Here is a 25,023-nt window from a genome sequence, read left to right as displayed (position 1 = left end):
GTAATGTCCTGAGCTTGGACTCTCAGTCCAGGGTCTATACCCTGATGCTGAATAGGTGCTGGCGAGCCAGAGAATCCAGTGGAACCACCTTCCTCATTTAGGGTGACATACTTTGTGTCATGCAGGGATCTACCTGGTGCAGGCCTCCTGTCCTGTGTCTCTTTGACAGCACAGGCAGCACCTCCAGGCCAGAAGTACCCTCACCGTGGTCAGTCTTGGTGTGCTTTTCTATCAGAGCTGTCAACCATCTGATCCATGCTGCACTCGCATCACAACACACCACACATCACAAACAAGCATAATTCAAACTCCTCACCCACACTTTCAAGGCACTATATAACACTAGCCCAGCATAACTCAACAATCACATCTGCTCTCACAAACTTTCCAGGCACCTCCACTCGTCTGGACTCCTACTTGTACAAGTCCCACACACACAGAAAACCAGATCTGGCAGTGGAGCCTTCTCCTACATTTCTCCTAAAGCATGAAACAACCTTCCACTACACATGAGTCTTCTCCTCCTCACTTCTTGAATCCTGCTAGAAGCTGAAGATCCGGCATTTCGAGTAGCTTTTCCTCACTCCCTTCCAGGGACACCGAGCCATAAGGCAGATGAAGTCCTGCCTTTGGGCCTGAGGTACTCTACACACCTATTGGGTGTACTGCCGTGGGGAAGCTAGTCTTTTCAGCACCTGACTGGTATCCCTTAGTGTAGTGATAGGCCAGAACTGAAAATGCTCGATTTGTATAACACTGCAGTAAAAAGGATTTTTATGATAACCAATTTTTTATTGTTGTTTTTCATAAAACACAGAGTACATTTAACATACCCTGCCACAGACACCCCTCCCCCCACCCAATGCACATACATGGCATCATCAGTCATATAACCGCAAACCATGGTAGTCTTATCTTTTTCTCCAGATTGTCCCATGCTTCTGTGGACATTGCAATATAAAGGGTTTAACCATTAACGACAAATAACATAACCTTTGTGTTACTGCCTTCCCTCCTAAAGACGAAACCTATTGGGCTTGGACAGCAAATATAGTGCATAGAATATTTTGATTATTTAGCTATTCGTTTTGGCAGACAGCTTTGATGTAAGGAACAGATTACAAAGGCAAGTACTACTTTATTGTAAACCTCACAGGCTGTGCTTGGGATGTGGAACAACATTGCACCCTAAAATCTCAGAGGAGTAAGTGGTAAGGGCGCAAATTAGGATAGGTGTAGAATCCAGATCAAGGGTAGGATTAAGGTTAGGTTAGGGAAAGAGAATTACGTAGGGGATTAGATTTAGGTTAATGTTAGTTTTAGGTGAAGTGTAACCTACAAGAAAAAGAAGAGGACTAGGATTACGAATTAGATTATTAGACAATGGGACTTCTCCACCCTTTTTTAAATGGGGGGGCTCAAATAAAAATATAATCAGAGGTTACATTCGGATTATCCAACACCTAACAGTACACTATTTTTATAAACAACAAAGGTAGGAATCTGATCCTAAAAGTTCTCACTCCAAGAATCATTACCCACGATTAACCTTTCATTTCCACCCTCAAAATAAAGTGGAACTCAGCATTTCCATGCTAATAGCCTTACCAACTTTTTCCTAAATTTGACCAATGTACTCAAAGTACTACATTGATATATATCGGTTGGTTGAAATAAATCACACTGATACCCTGAGTCCTTATGTAATGCTAAACTATATGTATCAGATTCAGAAAGCATCGGTCTACTGTTTCTTTTTCACCATATCCCTCCTGAACCTGTTCATTTTTAAACTCTTGACATAAGGCTTATTAGTTTCCTTTGATTAATCACTTTTTATTTTATAAGTCTTGAGTTTTCTCTAGCATGTAAAAGCAGTAACTACTTTCTGTCTAATTAGGCTTCCTTAAAGAGACATACTGTAACCTCTTGCTTGTTTTTATTTTAGATCTTCTTGTCCAGTGGTGAAATGGTATGCAAGATTTTATTGAAGTTTGACACTTACATTATATATTTGTTTGCTCTAACTCTCTAAAGAAAATGTATTGGCCAGCAGAAACTGCAAAACGTCGAGTCAGCATGCCTACTGCCTTCCGTATTCGAAGTGTTGCTGTAGCAAGAGGAAGGGCAGGATATGGATTTACAGTTTCTGGACAATCTCCTTGTGTGCTCAATTGTGTCATGAAAGGAAGCCCAGCAGACTATGTTGGACTGAAAGCAGGAGATCAGATCGTTGCTGTGAATGAAATTAGTGTTAATAAAGCCTCATACGAAGACGTAGTAAAACTAATAGGACAGTGCTCTGGTGTCCTTCACATGGTGATAGCTGAAGGAACTAATCACATTGATACCTGCTCCAGTGATGATGAAGTTGGATTTTATGAAGGTAAAGGGTGCATGAAGCCAAAGCTGGACTCTAAAACTTTGGGTATAAACCGTGCACAAAGGGTTGTTGAAGAGATGCAGTCTGGTGGAATTTTCAATATGATCTTTGAAAACCCTAGCGTGACTACTAATGATTCAGAAACTTCCTTTCCCAATCCTCGACCTTTATCAGCTCCTAACTTTGAAATTAAACCAGATGGTGCAAAGCAGAATCCGGAGTTAATTTCAAAAGAAGAAATATCGAGGGTTTTGAATGACAACTCTGTTTTTATTAATGGGTTAGAAAACCCAGCCGATTTTGAATTGGATGCCAGCATTCTAAACGTGGGCATGATTGTAGGGTATCTTGGTTCCATAGAACTTCCGTCCACTAGCTCTAATCTTGAATATGATAGTTTGCAGGCCATCCGTGGCTGCATGCGGCGTCTGCGAGCAGAACAGAAAATACACTCCTTGGTACTGATGAAGATTATGCATGACTGTGTCCAGCTCTGCACAGACAAAGCTGGTGTAGTCGCAGTATATCCCTCCGAAAAACTTGCATTTAGTGCTGTCTGTCCTGATGATCGAAGGTTCTTTGGACTGGTGACTATGCAAACGAGTGATGATGCAAGCCTGGCACAAGAGGATGAATGTGCTTTGAGGACTTCTTGTCATGTTTTTATGGTGGACCCAGAATTATTTAATCATAAAATCCACCAAGGCATTGCCAGACGTTTTGGGTTTGAATGTACAGCAGATCCAGATACTAATGGCTGTTTAGAGTTCCCACCGTCTTCTTTGCCTGTCCTTCAGTTTATCTCTGTTTTGTATCGCGACATGGGAGAGATGATTGAAGGAATGCGAGCAAGAGCCTTTCTCGATGGTGACGCAGATGCTCAGCAGAATAACAGCACAAGCAGTAACAGTGATAGTGGAATTGGGAACTTTAACCAAGAAGAGAAAAGCAATCGAGTTCTGGTAGTTGACTTGGGAGGTAATCCAAATAAACATGCCCCCAGTGGTATTTGGGACAATCCTTTGAGAGAACAAAGCTTGTCTGCAATGCATTGGAATGGTTATTCTCATGGCGAAGATGATCTGTTTCCTTTGGAAGGAGTGCACGCTGATAAACCACAAAATGTGAAGAAACCTTTGGGTCCTGCTGCAAGAATTGAAGTTCCATTGGTTCCATCCTGTGGGCCAGTGCTACACTCCAGAACAACAAATAACGTGACTACAGGGCCAGCCTGTAACCAGAGGTGGTTACCAGTTCATGTTTTGAAGGACTGGCAGCATGGGAATATCAGCGACCAGGAATCCTATGCAGATTCAACTGATGGATGGTCAAGTGTAAACTGTGGTACTCTTCCACCCCCAATGAATAAGATTCCAGCTGATCGTTACAGAGTTGAAGGCAATTTTGGACAGCCGGCAACAGCTGCCACAAATGAAGACTGGTCAAACACAGTGTTTGGTGTTAATAATGGCAGAAGTGCACCAAAAACCAGTATGAAGACCAAAGGAGATACAAAGGTATGAAAATAATCCTGCATGCCTTTTACCCATCTAAGATACCGTCAAAGTAGAAATGAGGCACAGTGTGAAAATGTAGTGCTACAGAGCTTTACATTCTAACCTTTAATTTTAACTATCCCTTGTGAGTTTTGAGTTCAGTGAACTCTGCTCAGAATAAGTGAAACGTTGTCACTATTTTCTCTTGTAACATGTTTCCACCTTTCTAAATGTTATGCTATTATGTCTTGTTTTTGAGTAGAAAGTATAAATGTTTAACGGTTTCAAGTCATATTAATATTTTGACATTGCATACCGTTGTTTTCCGATTGCAAAAAGTATATGCTACTAGTTAAAGCATTTACAAAATAGGAGTTATAACTAACAACTCACCTTTGTCACAGTGTAACATTTTCTTCTTTTTTTTGGTAGCTTTAGTAGAGTCTACTAGGACGTTTCACTGCCCTCTAGGCCCCATGTGGTATATTATTGCAAGATTGTTGGCATACATCGGGGTGCTTCCCGCTGTCTTACCTACTTGAAGGGGGAAAACATGTAATCAATGGCAGACCTCTTTGGCTATCTGAAAGGAAACAACTAAATAGGAGAGGGGCCACGGTGCAGCCCTGCTATAGGTCATTTAGTCTGTATTGTGACTCTAAGCTTGCCCCTCTTATGCCCCAGTGCAGAAATGAAATTACTATCACCAGAAGTGCCCATGAAATTTCTCGAATTTTAATTTAATCCATTCGGGCTTTATGAAAGTCCAAACAGTAGCTGTCTTTGCCTGCTGATCATTTTGTTCGATTTCCATGTAATTCTAATCAAATGATTTATTTGAAAAGTCAGTTTGTCAGAAAGCATAATGATAAGGGATATCAGCTTGATAAAGGCTAAAAAGATATTGCTAGAGCTATCGTTGGGTAAAGGTAAGGAGTGAAAATATTCAAGTAAGGCATATAAATTGGTTAAGGGAAAACGTTGTGGCTTAAGGCTAGACTTTTGGTAGCGCAAGTAAGAGAGTTAGATCTAGGATTAAGAAGAATTTTAGGGTTAACAACAAGGCAAGCGTTTCAGTGTGGTTTAGTATTAGAGAAGAGAAGGAAGGTTGACAATTAAACTCAAACATCACACTAATGTTTTTTTTCAATACAAAAGAGCATTTTCAAACTACTTGAAAATTTACATATTCTTTCAAACTTGTTGCTTTTCTCAAATATTCTTGCAAAGTATTTATATGGAAGCATTTTATTGACAGAGAGTTCCCTTTGGTATTCCAGTTTTTGAGTAATTGTTCTAGTTTGCTAAACTTAATGCCCTGGAAATACTTTCCTGGTGAAACAACCTGGATAGACACTGACACTCACCTATCCCAGACTCAGTCATCCTACTCCTTGTTACGTAGAAGAGGGACTTCCTATACTTCCTTTCTCAAAATGTGACAAGTGTTTGCTAGAGAACTGTTATTTCCATCTGCTTTCCGACTTCAAGCACACATTCAATTCCTTTACTACTTGCTACATAAAACCATCAGCACTGCATGTCAGTGAGAAAGTATGTGTCTGCAGCTGACAGTGCACTGCCACATCACACAATGATGATCTATTTAATAAAAGTGAGGATTTTAAAATATGAACTGAGAAACATTCCTGCCCGTTGCCCTCCTCCCGGATGACAATGCTATTAGTTAACTAAGAGACAAATCAGGAGGTCAAGGGTATCCTATATTTGGGCTAGATTTTTATTATACATGGAACAAAAGTTTAGTCTCTTAAATCACAAAAAAATAGCTTGCTTATACAAAACAGATGCTGAATCCCCACATTTGAAGGTGCTCTCTTGTATGATAATGACAAAAAAGGCAACTTGGTGAAATAAAATATTTGCCTAGGATCACACGATTGGAGAAGATTTTATGGGACAAGCCCATTGAAGTTCGGTCAAGTAGAGTATTTAAGTCACTGGACCTGCAGGGCTGGTAACATTTTGCTGATTTTTCAAGACGTGAAACTGAGCGCTATAGCCATGTGTATGTCCTCACAATTTCACAAACCTAGTGCCTAAGTGGATTCTTGTTAACTAGTTGTACTTCTTGAGAATGCCCTGTGTACAACGGTGTCTATTTCTAGATAAGGGATTTTGCCATTCAGAGTCATCTAGTTCTCTCTCTTTGAGCAGTTAGACAACAAGCACACACGTGCTCAGTGTCTTACTAGCCTGTAGAATGAAGCTCGGCAGAAAGCAGATTTATGCAGCCATTGCTGGAGTGTGTAGTACCTGTTCACGCTGGTTTTCAGCTCTTTTAGTTTCAAGTCTCAGATAATATGAAAGTGGTAGGTTGCGCTTCTAAAGGCTTATGCAGACCGCAGGTGAATTGTGATGTATGTGAGGAAAGTAGGGAGTCTGCGCACTCCAGTTGAGGTTTAGTAGTAGTGTGCGTACTCCACAATGTGAGAGTAGTGAAGTCGTCGAACTTCATATGTGTGTGGTGCTTTGCGCTCAATAATTGGTTACGTGGTTGTTGGTGATGTACGGACCCTGCGTGGTCTGAGACTCCGGAGTATATTGACAAGTGTAGGAGACACTTGGGTTTATGTTGTAATCTGTCTGGTTTAGTAGGTTGATTGGGTGTTGTCAACAAGTCGGTGTGTAAGTCAAATGAGTAAGAGCAAATTTCGACTGAGAATTGGCGAGTCCTATGTGCACTAGGATAGACCCATTGATCAGTTGAGAGTGAAATTTGCGGGTCAAATTTTGCTTGCGAATGTTGGAGACTGAGAAAGAGTAATAGCTGCATGAGCGAAAGGGCCATGAGTGAAAATCCGTAAGGTCTCTGAAGTGAGTGTGTACCTTCCTGTAGTAAACCAGCAGGTTTGTTTTTGGTTTTTGGTTAGTGCTCGCAATACTTTTGCATTAGTTTCGTGTGAGTTGAAGATTAGGAGGACAAGCCGCAAGACTTTGTCAGCCGCAGTGTGTGAGTGTGATGTCAGAGTGAGCCGCCCTGGGATAGGTTGGGTAATGAGAAGAGTCGCAAGCAGATTGGCAGCCGTCTGTAAGAGGCAATTGGTTGAGAAGGCGGGTGAAGGGACTCCTGGGAGTAAAAGTCATTTCCTTATTGGATCGAATAAATACAAACCGAGAACAATTACGTTTTTCAAAGGGTTTAGGAGTGCCATGAAGGGCGATACATACATTAAGGCGACAGTGGGGGAGCCTACCCCACCGGAAAATTCTCCAGCATTTATTGTGATGGAGGAGCGAGGTGTTGCACCATGTTTTTGGTTAAAACAGTGGTGTAATTTGACTGAGAAACAGGGAGCTTTAGCGTTTTCAGAGCATGGAACGTTTAATTTGAGAATTTTGGATCAGTTGAGAATGACATTATATGAGACAAAACCACTTCCAAGACCAGCCCTGCTTGAGGCATTAGCGGTTTGGGAGCTCATAGCAAGACAACAGCAAGAAATGGAATTCCAGAGGAGAATAAGGAAGGTAGCGAAGTCTTTAGCAGAGGCAAAATGGGATTGGGAACAAAGAAGTGGAGGATGGCGACATTGCAGGGTGTTAAGTTGTTTCCTGCTATCACAGAGGAAGATGAGTCAGAAGAGAAAGAGGATACTAGCAAGAGTGATAAGAGTTTATCAGGGGGTAAGAGAAGAAAAAGACTTATGTGAAAGAAGAAGATTCAGATGTTGAGGATCTCATTACTCAGGTGTTGAGGGACCAACCTCCACCATATGCGATACATGAAGGGGGTCCAGGTACTGGTTCTGCTCCAACCGCCCCAGCTCAAGTGTCGGGGACAGTAGGACCAGTACAAACAGATAATGGACAGGTACAAGGGGTAGTGCAGAGTACTCCTAATGCAGTGACTAGTTCGGTGGTCGAAGCGCAGATGCACCCACCACCGGTACAGAGAATTTATCCAGAGATACCGATGCTCGAGACAACTTCGAACTTAGTGGCTCCTAGGGAGCAAGTGGTTTCGAGGCCAATGCTAGTACAGACTGAACCGACTCCAATGTTGTTGCCTGAAGCACAGCCACAGGGTTTGCCGAAGTTCACGCCAATGACAGGGACAGAGTCAGATTTGACACCAGTGATGAATCAGAGAATGGGAGTAGCCCTTCCACTAAATGCGGGTGTCAGAGCGGCACCAGATGCAATATCGTTGCCTAGTACTGTTGGTCCAGCGGTACCATTGGTGCGCAAAAGAAGCCGATTGCAGGAGAACAGTGGGAAATGACACAAAGCCTTGTGAGGAGGGGGGGTGAGAGATCATGTGCAGGTGGTTTCATCTGTGGGTCAGACCTTTGATGGATCCAGGCCATTAATGGACCTTAGTCCGCTTGTTGCGCTTCCAGATGCTGTAAATGGCCCGAGTATAAGTCAGAGCTTGAAGCTTTTGGCACCGCAAACTCCAGGTGCAGTGGTACAACAGGTGCCATTGCCGAACGCAAGTAATATTTCATTACAGGGATTAACAGCACAGCAGTTAAATGAGTGATTAGACAGTCTGAATTAATCTCGAAATACATCCAAGGGTGAAGAGTAGATTGATCGTGTAAGGCTGGCTACCGAAATAACCGAACAAGTTGAAGGGTCAATGGGAGTGAGCAGGTTAGAATCCTATATAGAAGAAGAGCTGGGATACTTGTGTCTGAGAATTACAAGAGAAGTGGGCAAGATACATCAGAAATTGGCAGATCTGGTAGACAAACATGACATAGAAATTGAGAAAACAAAACACTTGAAACGAAGCTACAGACTAGATTTTGAGGCAAAAGATTTTGAACACATGAGGTCAGCTGGGATGAAAGCACATCTCAAAGAATTATTGCAGAGTGCTCAGATTTGGGGAGTATTAGAGAAGTGGGAAGGCAAATGGGCAAAGAAGAAGGATAAACGGAAACAAGATTCACAAGAGGGCTCTGAAAGTGTTCAGAAAGAAAAGGATCCAGTAAAAAAAAAATCCGATGAGGGAAATTCCAGGAGGGCAGTTTGTTCATGCTCCTTGGCACAGGAGTGATATTCTGTCATTCACAAATGATTATCCAAAACTGAGAGAGAAACCGGTTGAATGATACCAGTAGACAGATAGATTTGTGAAGCTTTCAAAATGTCTGTGGGAAGACTTGAATACTCTGTTGGAGATAGTGATTCCAACTGATTTGTGGGTTGAGTGCAAGAGAGCAGTGGATTGGCCGACGAGTGAACCAGAAAGGGATAGAGTTACACGTGCACCATCACCTGAAGTGATGAAACATTATTATAAGTGATTGAGTTCCTGAAGACGAGAATCTCGCCAAAAAATATTGATTGGCAGAGAATTGACAGGACAGTGCAGGAAGTAAAGGAGTCGATACATACTTACTATGAGAGATTGTTGAAAGCGTTGAAGGAGTACAGTGGTAAGGAAGCGATTGAGCCAAAAGACATGTTGCACTTTGTGTTCAGATTTGTGTAAGGATTGGGACCTGTAATAGGTCAGATGATTAAGAGTCATCTGATTTGTTGGCAATCGAAACCGATTGATGATGTATTGCAGTATGCGAAATACTGTAGTGATAAGATTGAGTTGAAACAAAAGAAGCTGAAGGAGAAAGTGATGGTGATGCAAATCAAGGCAGCTCAGACTGGAGTGCAGGGAGCTGTAGTGCAACAGATACCGCAGCAGCAGGGAACTGTCATGCCCAACCCCAAGCGAGAGGTAGGGGTTGTGGAATCAATATGAATCGTGGTCCGGAATTGAGTACTGTAGTAGTTCAGAATGATGTGCAAGGGATGAAAAAGATGTTACCATGTCATCTTTGTGGAAACGTGGGACACTGGAAGCGGGAGTGTCCGATGATGGTGCAGGATGGAGTTGTTCAGCAAAGTGGTGATGTCAATTCATTTCAACTGTGAAAGTCCCTAGAATGAGAGGACCTAATCCGAATTTTCAGAATAACATGAATCAAGTGCAGAATTTTCAACCCATGCAGCAGATGCAAATGCCTTGTGCACAATTCACAGTTGCAACAAATGCAGCAGCAGGTTCCTATGGTACCTAGACAGCAAATCGAGATACCTCAAGCTCCGATGGAACAGCAACAGATGATGCTTACTCTGCAGGTCACAGGTCAGAGACAACACAGAAGTAGTGACACAGTGCACTAATTCCCATTACATAGTGAGAATTAAATAAACGACGAATGGATGTGTGAGAGTTCGGATGAGGAGCCATGCATGCTTGCAGCGTCCCTAGAGGTAGATCAGAGAGGACCTTTTGTGAAAGGAAATGTGATGGGTCATAGGGTCTAATTTCTAGTGGACACAGGAGGTACGCGCTCTACAGTAAGAATTGCAGAAGTTCCAAATTTACCTCTTTCAGGAAGAACAGTACAGGTTGTAGGGGTAGCGAATAGACTGTTGATAAATCCGATCACAGATCCAGTACAGGTTGAGATTGGAAAATTCCAGGGAATGGTGGCCGTAGTCGCAGTAGGGTGTGATTTTTCTCATCTGGTATTTGCCTTAGACACATGATGTAAATGTGTCAGACGTTGTTACATTTTACTTTTTTATTGCTATTTAAACGTCAACAGTTCATTATTACACTCCTGACATTAAAGGGATTTTGTTTGGCACAACCTGGCTATGTGTGTCTTACATTTGTGAGTGCTGTAACGGTTGCCACGTACCTGCCAAAGTAGTGAGTTGCAATGTGGTCCCGTCTCCTTCTGCTCTCCAGTGCGATGCTACCATCCCCAGGCTGTCGTTGTGGTGGCTCTTGCTCCTCATCCTCCGAATCTGTGCCATTTAGAGTGAGATGTAGTCCACGTCTGGTTGCTATGTTGTGTAGGATGGCACATGTCGCCACAATCTTGCATGCAATCTCTGGGGAATACTGGAGTGCCCCTCCACTTTTGTGCAGCATCGAAAACGTGACTTCAACATGCCAGAGGTCCTCTCACTGACGGTTCTGGTTCGCCGATGTCCAATGTTGTAGCGCCTCTCATTGTGATTGGCAGGTGTTAGGTATGGTGTGAGTATCCATGGCCTCAGAGCATATGCACTGTCACCTGTGTAACAAAACAGCAGATATGAGCATGGCTTCACGTGGTTATGCAGTGACCTGTATTTAAGACATCGGTGTGTACTACACAGAACCTAATAAATATCCTTTGCCAAACTCCCCACGTTCTTGGAGTTGGTGTATCCACTGTGCCTAAATATGTATGTAGCCTGTGTGCTCGCTGGAAATTTTGCCACTAGATCAGTTATTACATTATGGGCATCACATACCACATGGATGTTGAGTGAGTGAGTACATTTCCTATTGCGGAACACATATTCCAGATTTACAGGTGGGCAAATGGGTATATGTGTCCTGTCCACAAACCCTATTACATGGGGGAAAGTTTGCAATTCTGTAGAGGTCCAATTTGGTGTTGTGTATTTCCTCCTCATTCCTGTGAAGGTATATGTATTTGGACATGTGTGCGAGTATGGCATCTAAGAACCGTCTAAAGAATCGTGACAGGGCACTTTGGGACACCGAAGCAGCAACAGCAATCACCCTCTGGTAGCTACCCGAGGCCAAGAGGTGCAGTGAGCAGAGCACTTGCACATGTGTGGGGATGGAGCTGCTGCGCAAGGTCTGGCGTTCTAGCTGAGGTTTCAGCAGTTCAGTAATCTCTAAGATAACTGCGCTGCTCAGTCTGTATTTGTCATATATTTCCTCCTCAGTTTGTTGAAATATGGTCTGCCTGGTTCTGTATATCCTCTCCTGTCTCTGCCTCCTCCTCCTCCTCTGCTGGGCAGCCTGGACTCCTCTCCTCCATGCAATCACGTAGAGTGCAGCCATTTTGAGAAACCCAGATGCCTTCTGGGTCTGCTTTTATACTTTTGTTCTGGTTACCACCTGTTTGGAATCAGTGCTAAACTTAGGTGTGCAAAACAGGCTTTTTGCGACTATTCGCAATTTGCGACTACCTTGTACATGCGGTTTGCGACTCGCAAATTGCAATTTCTTAATTGCGAGTCGCAATGTCAAGTTGCAAATTTTGAGAGTCGGTAGCTGGTCGCATTGCTATTTGGGACTCCGAAATGGCATTGGAACATACCATTCGCTTTTTGCATGGTCACAAATAGCGCTGCAACCAATTTGCGACTAACAGAACTTTCGTACATGTGGCTCTTTCTTACTAACCTGACTAACTCAAGTAAGGATTTGGAAGAATTGAAGGAGCCAGGTGTTTGGGAAAAGGTTGGAAAATGATTTGCTTCAGTGGGAAATTGGCTTAGTAACATTTGGAATGGGGTATTATTAAAAATCATACAATGAATATTAATTGTGATTACTTGCCAATTAGGATTATGGGGTACATGTAAATTGTGTCAGAAGATTACATTGAAAAGGTCTAAAAATAATCAGAGGAGGGAAGAACGAAACAGGGAAATAATTTATAGAGAAGATTTGAGAAGGAGACAAAACACTGAGGAGAGTGAATTATAAAAATAATGATGGTAAAAGTAATGTGATGACACTTAGGCCCTCATTTCTACCTCAGCAGTCTTTTTTTTTAAAGACCGCCGAGGTACCGCCATGCTGAAGACCGCCAGTGCAGGCGGTTTTCCGCGCAGCGTATTATGACTGCTGGCAGCCCTCCGTCCTTTTTCGGATGGAGAGCCGCCAGCAGCCATACTGGCGGTCGGCGGGGAATGGAGACAGCTCCACCGCCACTGCCCCGTCATCAGAACACCGCCCACCGAATCACGTCCCATGATTCGGGGTGGCGGTGTTCTGGTGACGGGGAGCTGGCGGCGGAGCAGCCCCCATGGATCCCGTCCCCTCCCGGAGGATCAACGGACAAGGTAAGTTGATCGTCCGTTAGGGGAGGGGGTTGGGTGGGTGTTGTGTGCGTGCATGGGGGTGTGCGTGTGAGTATGTAGATGGGGTGTGTGAGTGCGTGTATGCATGCGGGTGGGGGTGTTGTGTGTATGGGAAATGTGTGCGTATTTGTCTGTGTGCGGGTATGTGTTGTAGTGCATGTGTGCGTGTAGGGGTGTGTGTATGTGCATGTTGGGGGTGGGGAGGGGGTGTCTGGATGTGCATGTTGGTTGTGGGGGTGGGGAGGGGGGTCTTGCCACCTTTGGGGGGTGGGGGTGTAGGGGTAGGACTCAGGGTGGGGGAGACCCCTATCAGTGCCAGGGAAGGAATTCCCTGGCACTGATAGTGCCTACTGCCATGGATTTCGTGGCGGTTCCAAACCGCCCGAAATCCATGGCGGTATGCAGGGTCTTGATACCGTCAGCGGTCTGGTGACTGCCGCTGGGCTGGAGACCAAAGTCTCCAGCCCAGCGGTTGTCACCGCCCTGGCGGTCGGAGTGGAGAAGTGGCGGATGACCATGGCAGTAACCGCCATGATCAGAATTCCATTTTTTTTTCTGCCTGTTGGCGGTTTAACCACCACTTCTCCTCCGTCCGCCAGGGTCATAATGAGGGCCTTAGTCATCAGAGGAGGAATTGCTGAAGCAGATATGTTAATTAAAAATTATTATTGAGTGTTTATGCATCTTGAATAATAATAATAACTTGTAGTGAAAATTATTGTTGAAAAATAATGTGCATGTTTGAAAATGGGTCCACGGAGAGTGGCTACCAAAATTCATGAATGATACTAAAAATAGGTGAAATGTTGAAAATGCGTAATAATAATGTAGTATGTCATATTAAGTTTTATATAACATATGTTTTGCATTATATTGTAGAGCTAACTTAGCCGAAGTTGTGGCCTAGTTTTGCTAGGCCTCATGCAGAAGCTTAATAATCATGCAATGTAGAAAAGCTGATGTGTTAACCTGACCCTGAACTACTCGTGTTATTAAAATCTGTTTAGCTAGAATATTCTGCAGTGAACCGACAGACAGGAGATGAGGGAATCAAAATTGTATCATGGTCTGTGTAAATCAGACGAGACTTTCCCAGGACTCGAACAATAGAGACACTGACTGGAGAAGAAGATGCAACATTTTCGATACCTGACGAGCCAGATGATGAGGACATCGCACAGTGAACCAATCGACACCCTGAGAACGGCGTAATATTAGAATTCATAGATTTGAAGAGCTGAATGTATTGGGTAGCGTCATATATGGTGACTAATTGACCAATTAGGATTTGGGGGATAGTCTGGGCAACTTTAATGTAATGTCATGACAAAGGGAGAAAACTTCAGATTAGAGAGAGTGAACCGTTGGAGAGAATACATGTTGGAGGCTAGGCGTGGACGTTCGAAGAGATTCGCGATTCTGTCATTGGGCTCAGGCTCTTGGAAGCCTGAAGCGATGCTGATCGATTGATGACCTGAAGACGAAGACTGACTTTGTTTCTGATCCATACCGTGGATAGGTAGCTATGGCAATGTGACTGATTGTGCCTTTTCTTTTAGGTACCAACTGTGCTGTTTTATAGTTTTTCTCCTAGCTAGATGTTTTTTCCAAATTCATGTTCTAAACTGTTTTTGCATGAAGTCCCACATGCCAATGCTAATCTGTATTAGGTAGGGGTTTGGATACTGAGACGTTGACATATACAGTGACAAATGATTGATGAACTGATTTGCTGAACTCTGCTACTCATGTTAACATTCATCATTATTAGTTTATGCTGAGGCCTTAGAACATATGTTTTCTCAAGTTCTGATTAGATTATGTTATTGGCGGGCACTAATGAATTAATCTTGAGTTGATTTGAATAAAGTTTGAATTAACCTCATGAATTAGTATTGTAACTAATAAGGAATAAAAATTACTAAAACGTATACTGCGTTGTGGTTATTCATGACTAAAAGGTCATGGTGTGATTTATTAACTGTTGATTTAATGATTTGCTTAGTGGTTATTGATTCTTGTTTATTGACTGTTGATGCACATTGGTTACACCATAGCTAGGATACTCTATGCGAATCAAAAGGTTCATTGGCCTATACGCGTCTCCTTGTAAGTTTACTTACTAAGGACCAGGCGCGCTAACACTGGGTTAGTCGGGGCTGGAGGGGGGCTCCCTCCATGGACTATGCATGGGGCCCCCCTCAAGTTTCATTACATCATTGTTTTTACGGACAGCAATTTAGCAGTTATCTACAGCCACCAATATGCACATTAGGTATTTCAATTTATTGTTAAGGTCTGCTGTTTATTGGGATCTGGTTAGGAAGGTTGAAGGTTTGTTCTGAAAGGGCAGGTGCTAATGTGAACCTTCTCTCATCTCACACATCAATTTCCATTTATGGCCTCTAAGGCCTCTTGCTGTGTTGGGACCGTAAACATTTTTGCTCCTGTGTTCTATTGGAATTCTGTCAATGAGAGAACTTGAAGCTTCACAGATGGACAAAATGTGTGAGATGGCCTCATTTCTTCTTAGAGGAATGCTGTGTCCATTTGTTTCCACCTCACTAGTATACTCTTCTAATAAGATATTAACTTGCAGTTCCACTACATAGTACCTGGATACCATATGTTTTTAAATGTTCTCTTAGCACTTGATCAGTTGATCTTGTAACTGAGCTCCTAGTAAGCTCATTTCTATTTCCTTTCAGCAGCAGTGGTTGTAAGTAGTGCTTTTGGGGTATGCCAGATTTCTTGTTCAAATCCTCAAACCATAGTACTGCCCTTCTGTTAATTGCTAGATATATCTCAAACCCTGCTCTTCCTCTGCAGCTGTGGCTTGTTTATGTATACATTCATGGACAGAGTCCGATGGAGCACATTGGATGGTGGGGGAGATGGGGTCTGTTATGTTAAGCTCCTTTTTAAAAGTTTCTCAGCTGATTCTCTGTGTGTCAGTCATTAATGGATACAGGGTTTGTGGTGGTCATTCTTCATTTTGTCTGTCTTGCTGAGAATGGCAGATTTAAAAAAAACTTTGGTACATCATGATTCACTCTCATATGGTATCACCGTGTAGTCACTTTCCTACAGGGTGATTGCATTGCCCCATAGTTTGTGTGGAGGTGCTATAATGCCATTCTCTCAAGTGTTTTGTAGAATGTTATTGTCCTCTGGCATCCCTCTCGCCAACAAAAATGGTGTGATCTGCATGTCTAATTTATTTGAATCCTGTTTTCCTAAAGAGAAGTAAAGGCAAAATAAAGAGTTCTCTGCAAGAAGTTAATTTTAAACTTTTTTCTGAAGAAGATAATTGGTGCCCTAGGTCTGTTAGCTACAGAAGACAAGCAGATCTTGCCTGCAGCGATTTCTACGTTTTTGCCTAAGACAGCGCACCAGCACTATTACTTGTGAGAGATATTGTATACAACAAGGGAGTTGGAGCCCATCCATTGTTTACCATTTGTTGACTTCATTGACTTCAGACCTGTTCATACTGTCTCCTAATAGAACAGTGTGTGCCCTGTTCACTGCCTCTTCTTGCATCTGGAGCACGGACCAAGTACTGATTGAGTAGTGTATGTCCACTGTTCACACTCCGATTGAGGTACTATTTTCTTTCTTCATGGCCAATATTGGCTACGTCATAGCGCTTTTTTTTTTTTTTTTTTCTTAACACCCCGTCACTGTGTTGCTTCTTATTGACCACCCACACCCTCCTCTTGCCTGTGTTGTTTCTTAAAACCCACCCTCCCATTGCACCTGTTGTTGCCTCAGACACTGTTGTCCGTCTTACCCCTCCCTCGCCCATCTTTGGGGGGAAAAAAAACGCTGTGACACGGCCAGTGATTTAAAAAAATATTTCATACAATATGACTAAAAGACATTGTCAAAGACAGTAGCTCTTACATAGACGAGACCACTTAACTTTGCCCATGCTTTTTAATCCTGGGGAGCCTTTCTTAGTGTAATGGTAGGTGATGTTATTTCATGTTTTTTGCAGCTGCACAGATTCTCTTAACAGTGCAATTTTTGGGGTAAAGAGTAGGAAGAGTACCGTTATCGCATGTAGTGGCATTGCAAGTAGTAACAATAGCAATACAGCGAGGGATAGGTACCTCCAGGTAACCCCACAAGAGACAGGCTTTACTTAATCCAAGTCATCAAATCGGGCATATAGTAGGAAATACATTAGTTACTCACTTGGCTGCTATATCAATAACACAGTAACCCAGAGTTTGTCGGATTTACTCCTCATCATTGGAGCCAGGCTCAGAGCCATTAAGAGTCCTCATCATTAAAGTAATGGAGGAGAAGCCCCCATGTCATGATCACATCCATTGTACGGTTGTCAGTACGAGTCAGATGCATGTGGACCTCCTCAGCTACCCCCCATTCAAGGTGATCCCACAGTCATACATTTATCACTGGCGCCCTCAGGCCGCCAATGGCTATTCTCCATTGAGCCAATGAGAGAGCGAGCTGGGAAAGCTTATAAGGCAGTTTCTGCCCTTTGGGGTTTTTCATTACTCCGGAGACAAGCCATTGGAGTCAGAGCGATCACTATTCAAGTGGCTCTTGTAATTTTAGGGACCACTTCCTTTCGGATTCCCTGAATCCCAGCACAGGCACAAGCCAGATGCAAAAAGCTAGCTCTCCAACTCTTCACACCTTGCACATCCAGCTTCTTTAGAAGGGTCAGTCCTGTTCGGTCATTTTGGGGGAGGGGAGCCACATAATTACGATGTAGAAAGCTAAAATACAGCAGTTTAAATCTGTGATTACAGGATACCCTCCGCACCTGGGGCACAAACATTCTGCATATAGGGGATCTCCTGCTCCGTCTGAAGAATCCAGGCGAGCAGCCTACAAGCCTTATCCCCTCTCCTGGACAAACACTGTTGTTACGTCCGGAGGGAGCATTTATCTAAGGTGTGCTAGATCCCATGTATCTCCCGGCAAACCTGAAGGGCCCCTGCACGCACCTCCGCAGATGAGGCCTCTGAGCAGTCTAGGTGCGCCAAATGGTGCTTCTGCACCAGGAGCTCTACCTCCAACTGCTGTCGGTCCTGCAAGTGGTACCAGAGCATGCTCACCTCAGGACTATCTTAAGGTCTTCCCAATCTGTAGCCCTACAGGTTGCAGTTCCCCAGCTGGTATCTAAATGGTTGGTGAGAGATGTGACAGGAGGTCAGGTGGCATGCACCAGGTAAGTGCCTGTGGCCATCAGTGCCCCATTGCATGCAAAGCAACACTGGCGAATGGTCGGAAATGAAGCGCCCAAAGGGGGTCTCCCCGACCAAACTCTGCAAGTACACCCCAGCTAGGAGTATGCGATCCAGGTGGCTATAGGTGTTGTGAGTTAGGGATTGACAAGTGTACTCCGAACCCCCAGGATGAAGCACACACACACCACCTGTCATTGAACCCCAAATTGTGCATGACCGTGACTAGGCAAGAGGTCATCAAAGGCTTGGTGCCCTGTTAGGTGGAGAGTGATCATAATCACCATCAATTACACAATTGTAATTCCCTACCCAGATCATTGGGGGGGGTCCCCACACTGTTCTCCAACAGCCCCTGCATGCGTTAAAAAAGAGCCTGTTGTCAACATTGGGTGCATAAACTTTCAATATCTTAATATCCCTACCATCTGGTGGAGAAGGGGATAAGGGCTCTCAATATCCGCCTCACTAGAAGTGTGCCTAAATGGGACTCCGGATGCAATCAAGATGACTACCCCTCTGACATATGAGGAGTACAAGGTCAAAAACAATTGGCCTCTCCACTTCATCAGTTTCTGTAACTCTTCCCCTAACAAGCAGGTCTCCCGCAGGTACGCAATTTGTACCTTGTGCCTTTCTGAGAATGGACCCTTTATCTATTAGAGTAACTTTTTAAACCCCCAATGTTGCAAGTTAAAATAGACATATATGGAGTGTTACAACTCTCCCCTTGCGGTTGATCGCATTTGTCCCCCCAATTGGGTGCCACCATGAAGGATACCAACCGGTGCAAATAAGTACTCCGCTCCACACGCGTACTGAAGAGAACCACAAGCACCCCACAATTAGCAAGAGTACATGATAATACAACATCCCCATCTCGGATAGACAGTAAAGCAACATGAACTCATAGTGCAAATCCAGCCATATCCACGCTGCAAGGACCCACAGCCTATCCCCATGTTCCACAATTGTGGCCTACCACAATACGATCGGATAGCGTCCCCAGACCCGCACACAGTATGCAGGGCATCAAATATAAATCAGTTCAGCATATAATTCGCCTTAGAAAAAGCAGTGTCTCAACATAACGTAGCTGCAGTAGGCCCCCACTTATGCAACAGGGTCGCCCACGCTCATAGTAGGCCCTGGATCCTGCATGTCCCCCTTCGATTACAGATTCTGCATTCTGAGGCACCACGGCTATGGTACTGTTTCCCTGGATCACAACTCTTGTTGGTCTCTATCCTCTGGGGTACTGGGACCAATCTATCCTGGACTTCCCCCTCGACCTCCAGTCTGGGCTATAAGCCTCTCAAGGAGTTCCATGGCTGGGTCTCCATGTGCCCGCCCTCTCCTTAGGTACCATGTCTCAGACCTCCAGCCACTTCCAGACAAGACCCTCAACTAGGCCAGGTATAAGAACATGTAGCTAAGGCCCTTTGACTGTAGTTTGGCTTTGACCAACAGAAAGCCCTTCCTGGTCCCTTATTAGTATATTCTGGATAGATGGAGATTCATGATTTTAAATTGGGCTCCATCTGTCTCTCGGGCTGCGTGGAGAATGCAATCTCTGTCCTTATAATTCAAAATGCGGGCAATAATAGCTTGTGACAGTGCCCCAGGTCTCCGGGGCGTCCCTAAAACCAGGTGGACCCTTTCAGTTACAAACATTGGGGACAACCCAGTAGGTTTTAAGACCTCTCATATTCGGCGCTTCACAAACGTCTCTGATGCATTCCCCTCAGCGTGTTCCGAGAACCCCATGAGACGAACATTGTTGTGGTGGGACCAGCCCTCCACGTCCTCCACCCTGACTTTCAGAGTCCCAGCTTAGGAGGTGACTGCTGCGACCTGTTTTCGTAATGCAGTCATCTTAGACTGGAGTTCAGAAATAGAGCTTTTCGCAATTTGTACATTGTCTGACACCTTGTAAAGGTCCACTTAGAGGAGGTTATCCTCCAGCGCCCCTTCAGGGCCACCCTGAAGGCCTGTATTGCAGCAAGCAGCTCCCACCAAAATGGCTACTTGCAGTTGCCAACCCCCCTCTCCCTCCCCGCCTTCAATTTTCTCTATGACCACCCGGTTGTGTCGGTCACTGCAAAACATGTGCCGGAACGCCGTACTGCTCCATGGTGTGTCCTTGTGAGGGAGCTGGCTGCTTGTTTTTCCCCATGAGGAGAGATCTGGGGTGTCTAATCGTCCCTTCTACTGTCTACACGGGCCACCAGCCTCACCTTTGCGCTCTCTTTGTGCGACATCCACAGCAGCACCCAGGGAAGCCCACCAGGTGCAGCCACGAAGCAGACAACGATTAGTGGTATTTGCACAGTGTTCCCCCAGGCAAATGACAACACCTCCGTGTTCCCTGTATGCACAGTGCCCCAGGGGTCAGAGGATCAAAGGGCGATAATCTATCGCTGCCTGTCACAGTTGTCTATGCACCAGAACCTCAACTGCAACTCCCATCTGGCAGCATGTGCTCGGGCCGGTCCTCCTGACCCTGAGGCATGGTCCCCACCCAGGCCAGCCAGTCACCTCACGCCGAGTTCACTAAACTTCAGAATGTCGAGCTAGATCCACGGAATCGCCCCAGGGGACCGACCCCTAGCAGCACCAGAAAGTCCATCCAGGCATTTCCCAAAAGCAGCAGCCCCCCAAGTTCCTCGGCGTGATCACTCATGGGGCGCCATGAGGCCTGACATCAACCGCACGCAGGCCACAGCTTCAGAAAGGCTCTCAAGTGTTCACTCACCACATGAGCACCCCCGTCAGGGTCTCCAACCACTGTTGGGGGAAGGTCTGCCCTGGCTACCGCTCCAGTCAATTCGGGCGTCCAGATCCACGGCTCAGGTGTGGTGGGTACAGCAAGTGTTGCCGGCAGCATGCTTCCAGCAGACCTGCCCCGCAGCCTGGTTGGGGGGGTGGGTGTTTGGTTTGGGTTTTGGGGAGGGGGGGGCGGGGAGGGAGGGATGGAGGCGCAGCTCGCATGGGTCGTTCCAGCTGCAGGAATGGCAACCCGGGGAGCAGAGCAGCCTGCGTGCTGCTTCCAGGCCCAAGTAAAGCTGCGACCACCCCCTTGTCCGGGCGGGAAGGCCTCCTTCTCTCCACAGCAGTTTCTAGGGCCGATCTGCGCCTCCGTCCGGTACACTGCTTGCCGCCTGCAGCAATCTCCTCAGGCACTGGTGATGTGGGCAGCAGCTCCCAGTGCAGCAGTAGGCACCACCAGATGCTAGGGCTCAATCAGCATTCGGCTGTGGCTCCAGTGACTGCCGCAGGCCACAGCAGCCAGAGGGGGAGCAGACAGCCTTCCGCCTCTCCAATCTGCCTGGCCCCAGTATGCCCTAGGCCCTGGTGCAGTTAGGGCAGCCGGGTTAGCAACACTTCAAAAGGTGCTCTTTGATTCAGGGAGAGGTCACTGGTAAGGTACCTGGGCACATCTCAGGAAGGTGATGGGACTGATAAAAAAACAATCATTAGGAGTAAGGCTGGAAACCTGGGGTAACCTTTTGATGCACATATCACTATGGCTGACATCCATGTGTGAACCTCTAGTCACTCCCACCCCTGTAGTGAAGTATAAGGAGTCGACTGCTGTAACGATCAGGTTGTCACCTGTGTGCGGACTCAAGCTGGTGACCCCGTATGCCAAAGAGAGCATCCGTGAAGTTAGCTGTGGTTGCAAAAATCGAGCTGTCTCCCACATGCAGAATACAGTCTGCAACCCTGAATGCCAGAGAGGGCCCCTTAGAAGATTGCATCAATGCTGTGCCAGTCGGACAACAGCCCATATGGGGAGTGAAGTTGGTGACCTGCCAAAGCTGAGGTCGTTACTGCCATGCCAGAGAGAAGCCCCTGAGAAGAGCAAGAATCATTGCCTGCTTCTGCTGTCATCGAGAGGAGAGCACGTCATGATGACCTTCTATGTGCTCGAGCCCCAGCTAAAGATTGGAACCCGATCGATTGCCTCCCGACCCCAACCTGTGAAAAGGATCAGAGGAACTTATTGCCTCGCAGTAGAAAGTGCTGCAAACGCTCAGCCACTGCCCCTGTAGAGCCATGAGTCTATTCACAGTCAGCAGCCCTCTGTGGTGTCAGAGAGTGAAACTCTCTAGAAAACTTCGCTAGCTCAACCCCCTCAGGAAATTCGTAAATTAGTTGGAGTTAATAATATTGTATTTAAAGGAAGTGATATGGGCCAGTATTTCCTTTGTGGAATTGAAACAGGAAGTTGGCCATGTCAGTATACTGACTCTGGTCACTTTTGTTTGGCTTGGAGATGTCTGTGTCCATGTTTAGCTGAGGCTTAGTTGTGAGGACTGCATCAAGAAGGGCTGTGACTCAAAATAAAGAAGATTATAGTTAAGTAATTCAGGCATTAACACTTCATGGCTCATTTACTTCAGTCTAAACCTCACAAAAGGCTTTAAATTCAGCAACTCCTGTTCCAACAAAAAAAGAGGTCAGGAGTACCTCAGGTTTTTCTAAATACAAAATGTTAGCTCTCTAGTTGTTCGTTAGAACTCTGTGTTGACACTTTCGTTGATTACTAGGTATGAGAGACTGCTGCTGGTGTTGGAATTACATGTTTCACTCTTCATGTTAGGATGTTTTTCTGAAATTGATGAAGATGATTGAGAACTCACATAAAATGTGCCCTCATTTCACATTTCTAAAGCACTAACCATAATTTCTGCGACAAAATGAACTCTCATTTAATTAATTTGTAAAAGAAATGGTGTTCAAGTGTGCCCCACTTTTGTCATGAATTCTGAAAGATATTGCTCTAGTTATTGAGTAGTAGCAGTAGGAAACTGTGGAATCAACTGACAGACTGCTATTGTTGGAAGTATGTTTTACTGAGAATATTGGGCTTTATTCTCGCATGGCTGAGGAATATAGTGTAAACCTATAGATAATGTGCTCTCTCTTTAGTTTCTTGAGCACTATCATAGCCTCTATGATAAAATCATGAACTAGATTTAATTTATTAAAGTGCTTTCATCCATAATATTAAGCATAACTGCCTTTCACACAAGCATAGTTAAGAAAACAAATAAAAATTTACAAAACAATAAAATCACAACATTGCACACTATATATTAAATAATGCAGTTAAAAAGGAAGTCCTATTTTAAAAAAAAAAGAAAAAAAAAAAAAGAAAGGGCCTGATTACAACTTTGGAGGAGGCGTTAATCCGTCCCAAATGTGACGGATATACCACCAGCCGTATTACGAGTTCCATAGGATGTAATGGACTCGTAATACGGCTGGTGGTATATCCGTCACTTTACCGTCACTTTTGGGACGGATTAACACCTCCTCCAAAGCTGTAATCAGGCCCATAATGTCTTAAAGGTCTTCCTCGAACACATGTTTCAACTTCGGTTTCCTGCTTGCCTTGTTAAACATCCTGGAATTTTGCCCGGATGGCCGAGCTTTTCCTTAAGTATAGGCCATTTGCTTTTGATGCAGCACCAGAAAGGTCACTTAAGAGGAAAAATACTTTATCCGCTGGATTATCAAGCTGTTATTTACATAATATCTTGCTTATTGAGGTGGGCCTCACCTTGTTGTACAAGTAGATGTACAGCATTAAATGTGCCATGTCCTCTCTTGCACCGTACATATATCTATCAGAAATTTCTGGCTTTCTTCTGTTCTGGTATTTAATAACTGGCATCCACCTCTTGCCAAGACAAAAAAAAGTCTTCTTTCACTGTGATTCTCTAGAAGTGCAAGGTATTGTTGGTTGTTCTGTGAAGGACAACAGCCGGTGTTACTCTTGGATTAGAGGTTTACTTAAACCGACTAATTTCTGATTATGCGTTAGGCTAAGAAATTGTTTGATAATGGCATTTATCTTCTTGCTCATCAGTAAGTTTATATTCAGTACCATACACAGATCCAGTTTCTTGGCTTCCTTTTCATATTGGGTTGCAAACAATGATTTGGTCTTCATGGAAAAATGTTCTTTCCCGCCTTGATGAACTGGGTTTGTGACTTGTCATTTCCATCCTTTTAGACTGTACTTAATTGGAGCCATCGGACACCTGGTCTCGACAAAGAATCAGTGCCTGATTCCAGAGCTACTGTACGGAAGTTCAGTGGCAATTTTTCTTTTTTTAAACTGTTTTTATTGAGTTTTAAAGGTGGAAACCAACAAGAAAATACAGTGCAGTGCAGGTTATAGCAAGATAGTACATCATCATTGTATAACAGTACCAAAGGGCCATATTTAACAGAGTCTAAGCCATTAGAGAGTCACAACCACTGCACAAACATTACCCTCCATCCCGCCATCCCAGCCCAAATCATCCGGAGACCATACATTAAACAGTTTATGGAGATAGGAACGTGTCGAAACATAGTTGGCAGTCACCTGCTCAGAGGACGCGATGTGTATCCCCACCCCTCTCATCCTCCGCACTACTTATAGAGCTTATGTACTCTACACTAGTAAACCGTTCCAATAATGTTCCCCAAGCCGCCACATCAGCTTGTGCCCTGTCATCCCTTCTTGTCAAACGCCTATGCTGCTCCTCAGCTGCACCCCATTCCATTAAATCCCATATCCAATTGGAGATCATCGGGTTCCGGGAGCTCATCCAACCAATTGCTACCCTGCACCTGGCCAGCACTAGTGCTAGCTGTGCTAATTTATATGGGATGCTCTGACCACGGGGCTTCCGCACTGCTCCCAAAAGACAGGTCATCGGCGTTGCCTCCAACCCCAGTCCCGTGGCCTCCTCAATTGTCGCTGTCACTTCCTGCCAAAAGTCATATACTGTCCTGCAAGTCCAGGCCAGGTGTAGGAAGGAAGCACCAAACATACCACACCTAGGGCAGCATGCCCTATGCCTCGGGTCAATCTTGTTTAGTCGACTGGGTGTGAGATACGTTCCATGTACAAAGTTAAAATGCGACAACTTAGCTTGGTGGCAATTTTAACAAAGATTTCCAAAACTTCCTCTTGTAACACCCTATGTTGTACATACACTTGTTCATTTCCCACAGTTCTGCTTCATGCACAGTTTGGCTACCA

The 25,023-nt window shown here is 44.6% G+C and overlaps 1 protein-coding gene across 1 annotated transcript in view; it reads left to right on the top strand.

The window, feature by feature from the left end:
• Positions 1-25,023, top strand: part of RGS12 (regulator of G protein signaling 12) — a 442,017-nt gene that overhangs the window by 6,917 nt on the left and 410,077 nt on the right. The window contains exon 2 of the mRNA XM_069203485.1: positions 1,949-3,900. Within this exon, the coding sequence (XP_069059586.1) occupies positions 2,041-3,900 (1,860 nt within the window). The 5' untranslated portion in view covers positions 1,949-2,040. The remainder of the gene's footprint in view (positions 1-1,948; positions 3,901-25,023) is intronic.

This window comes from Pleurodeles waltl, chromosome 1_2 (genome assembly GCF_031143425.1).
Source record: "Pleurodeles waltl isolate 20211129_DDA chromosome 1_2, aPleWal1.hap1.20221129, whole genome shotgun sequence".
NCBI lineage: Eukaryota > Metazoa > Chordata > Amphibia > Caudata > Salamandridae > Pleurodeles > Pleurodeles waltl.
The sequence above is the reverse complement of the archived record's forward strand: the minus strand, read 5'-3'. Positions and strand labels throughout refer to the sequence as shown.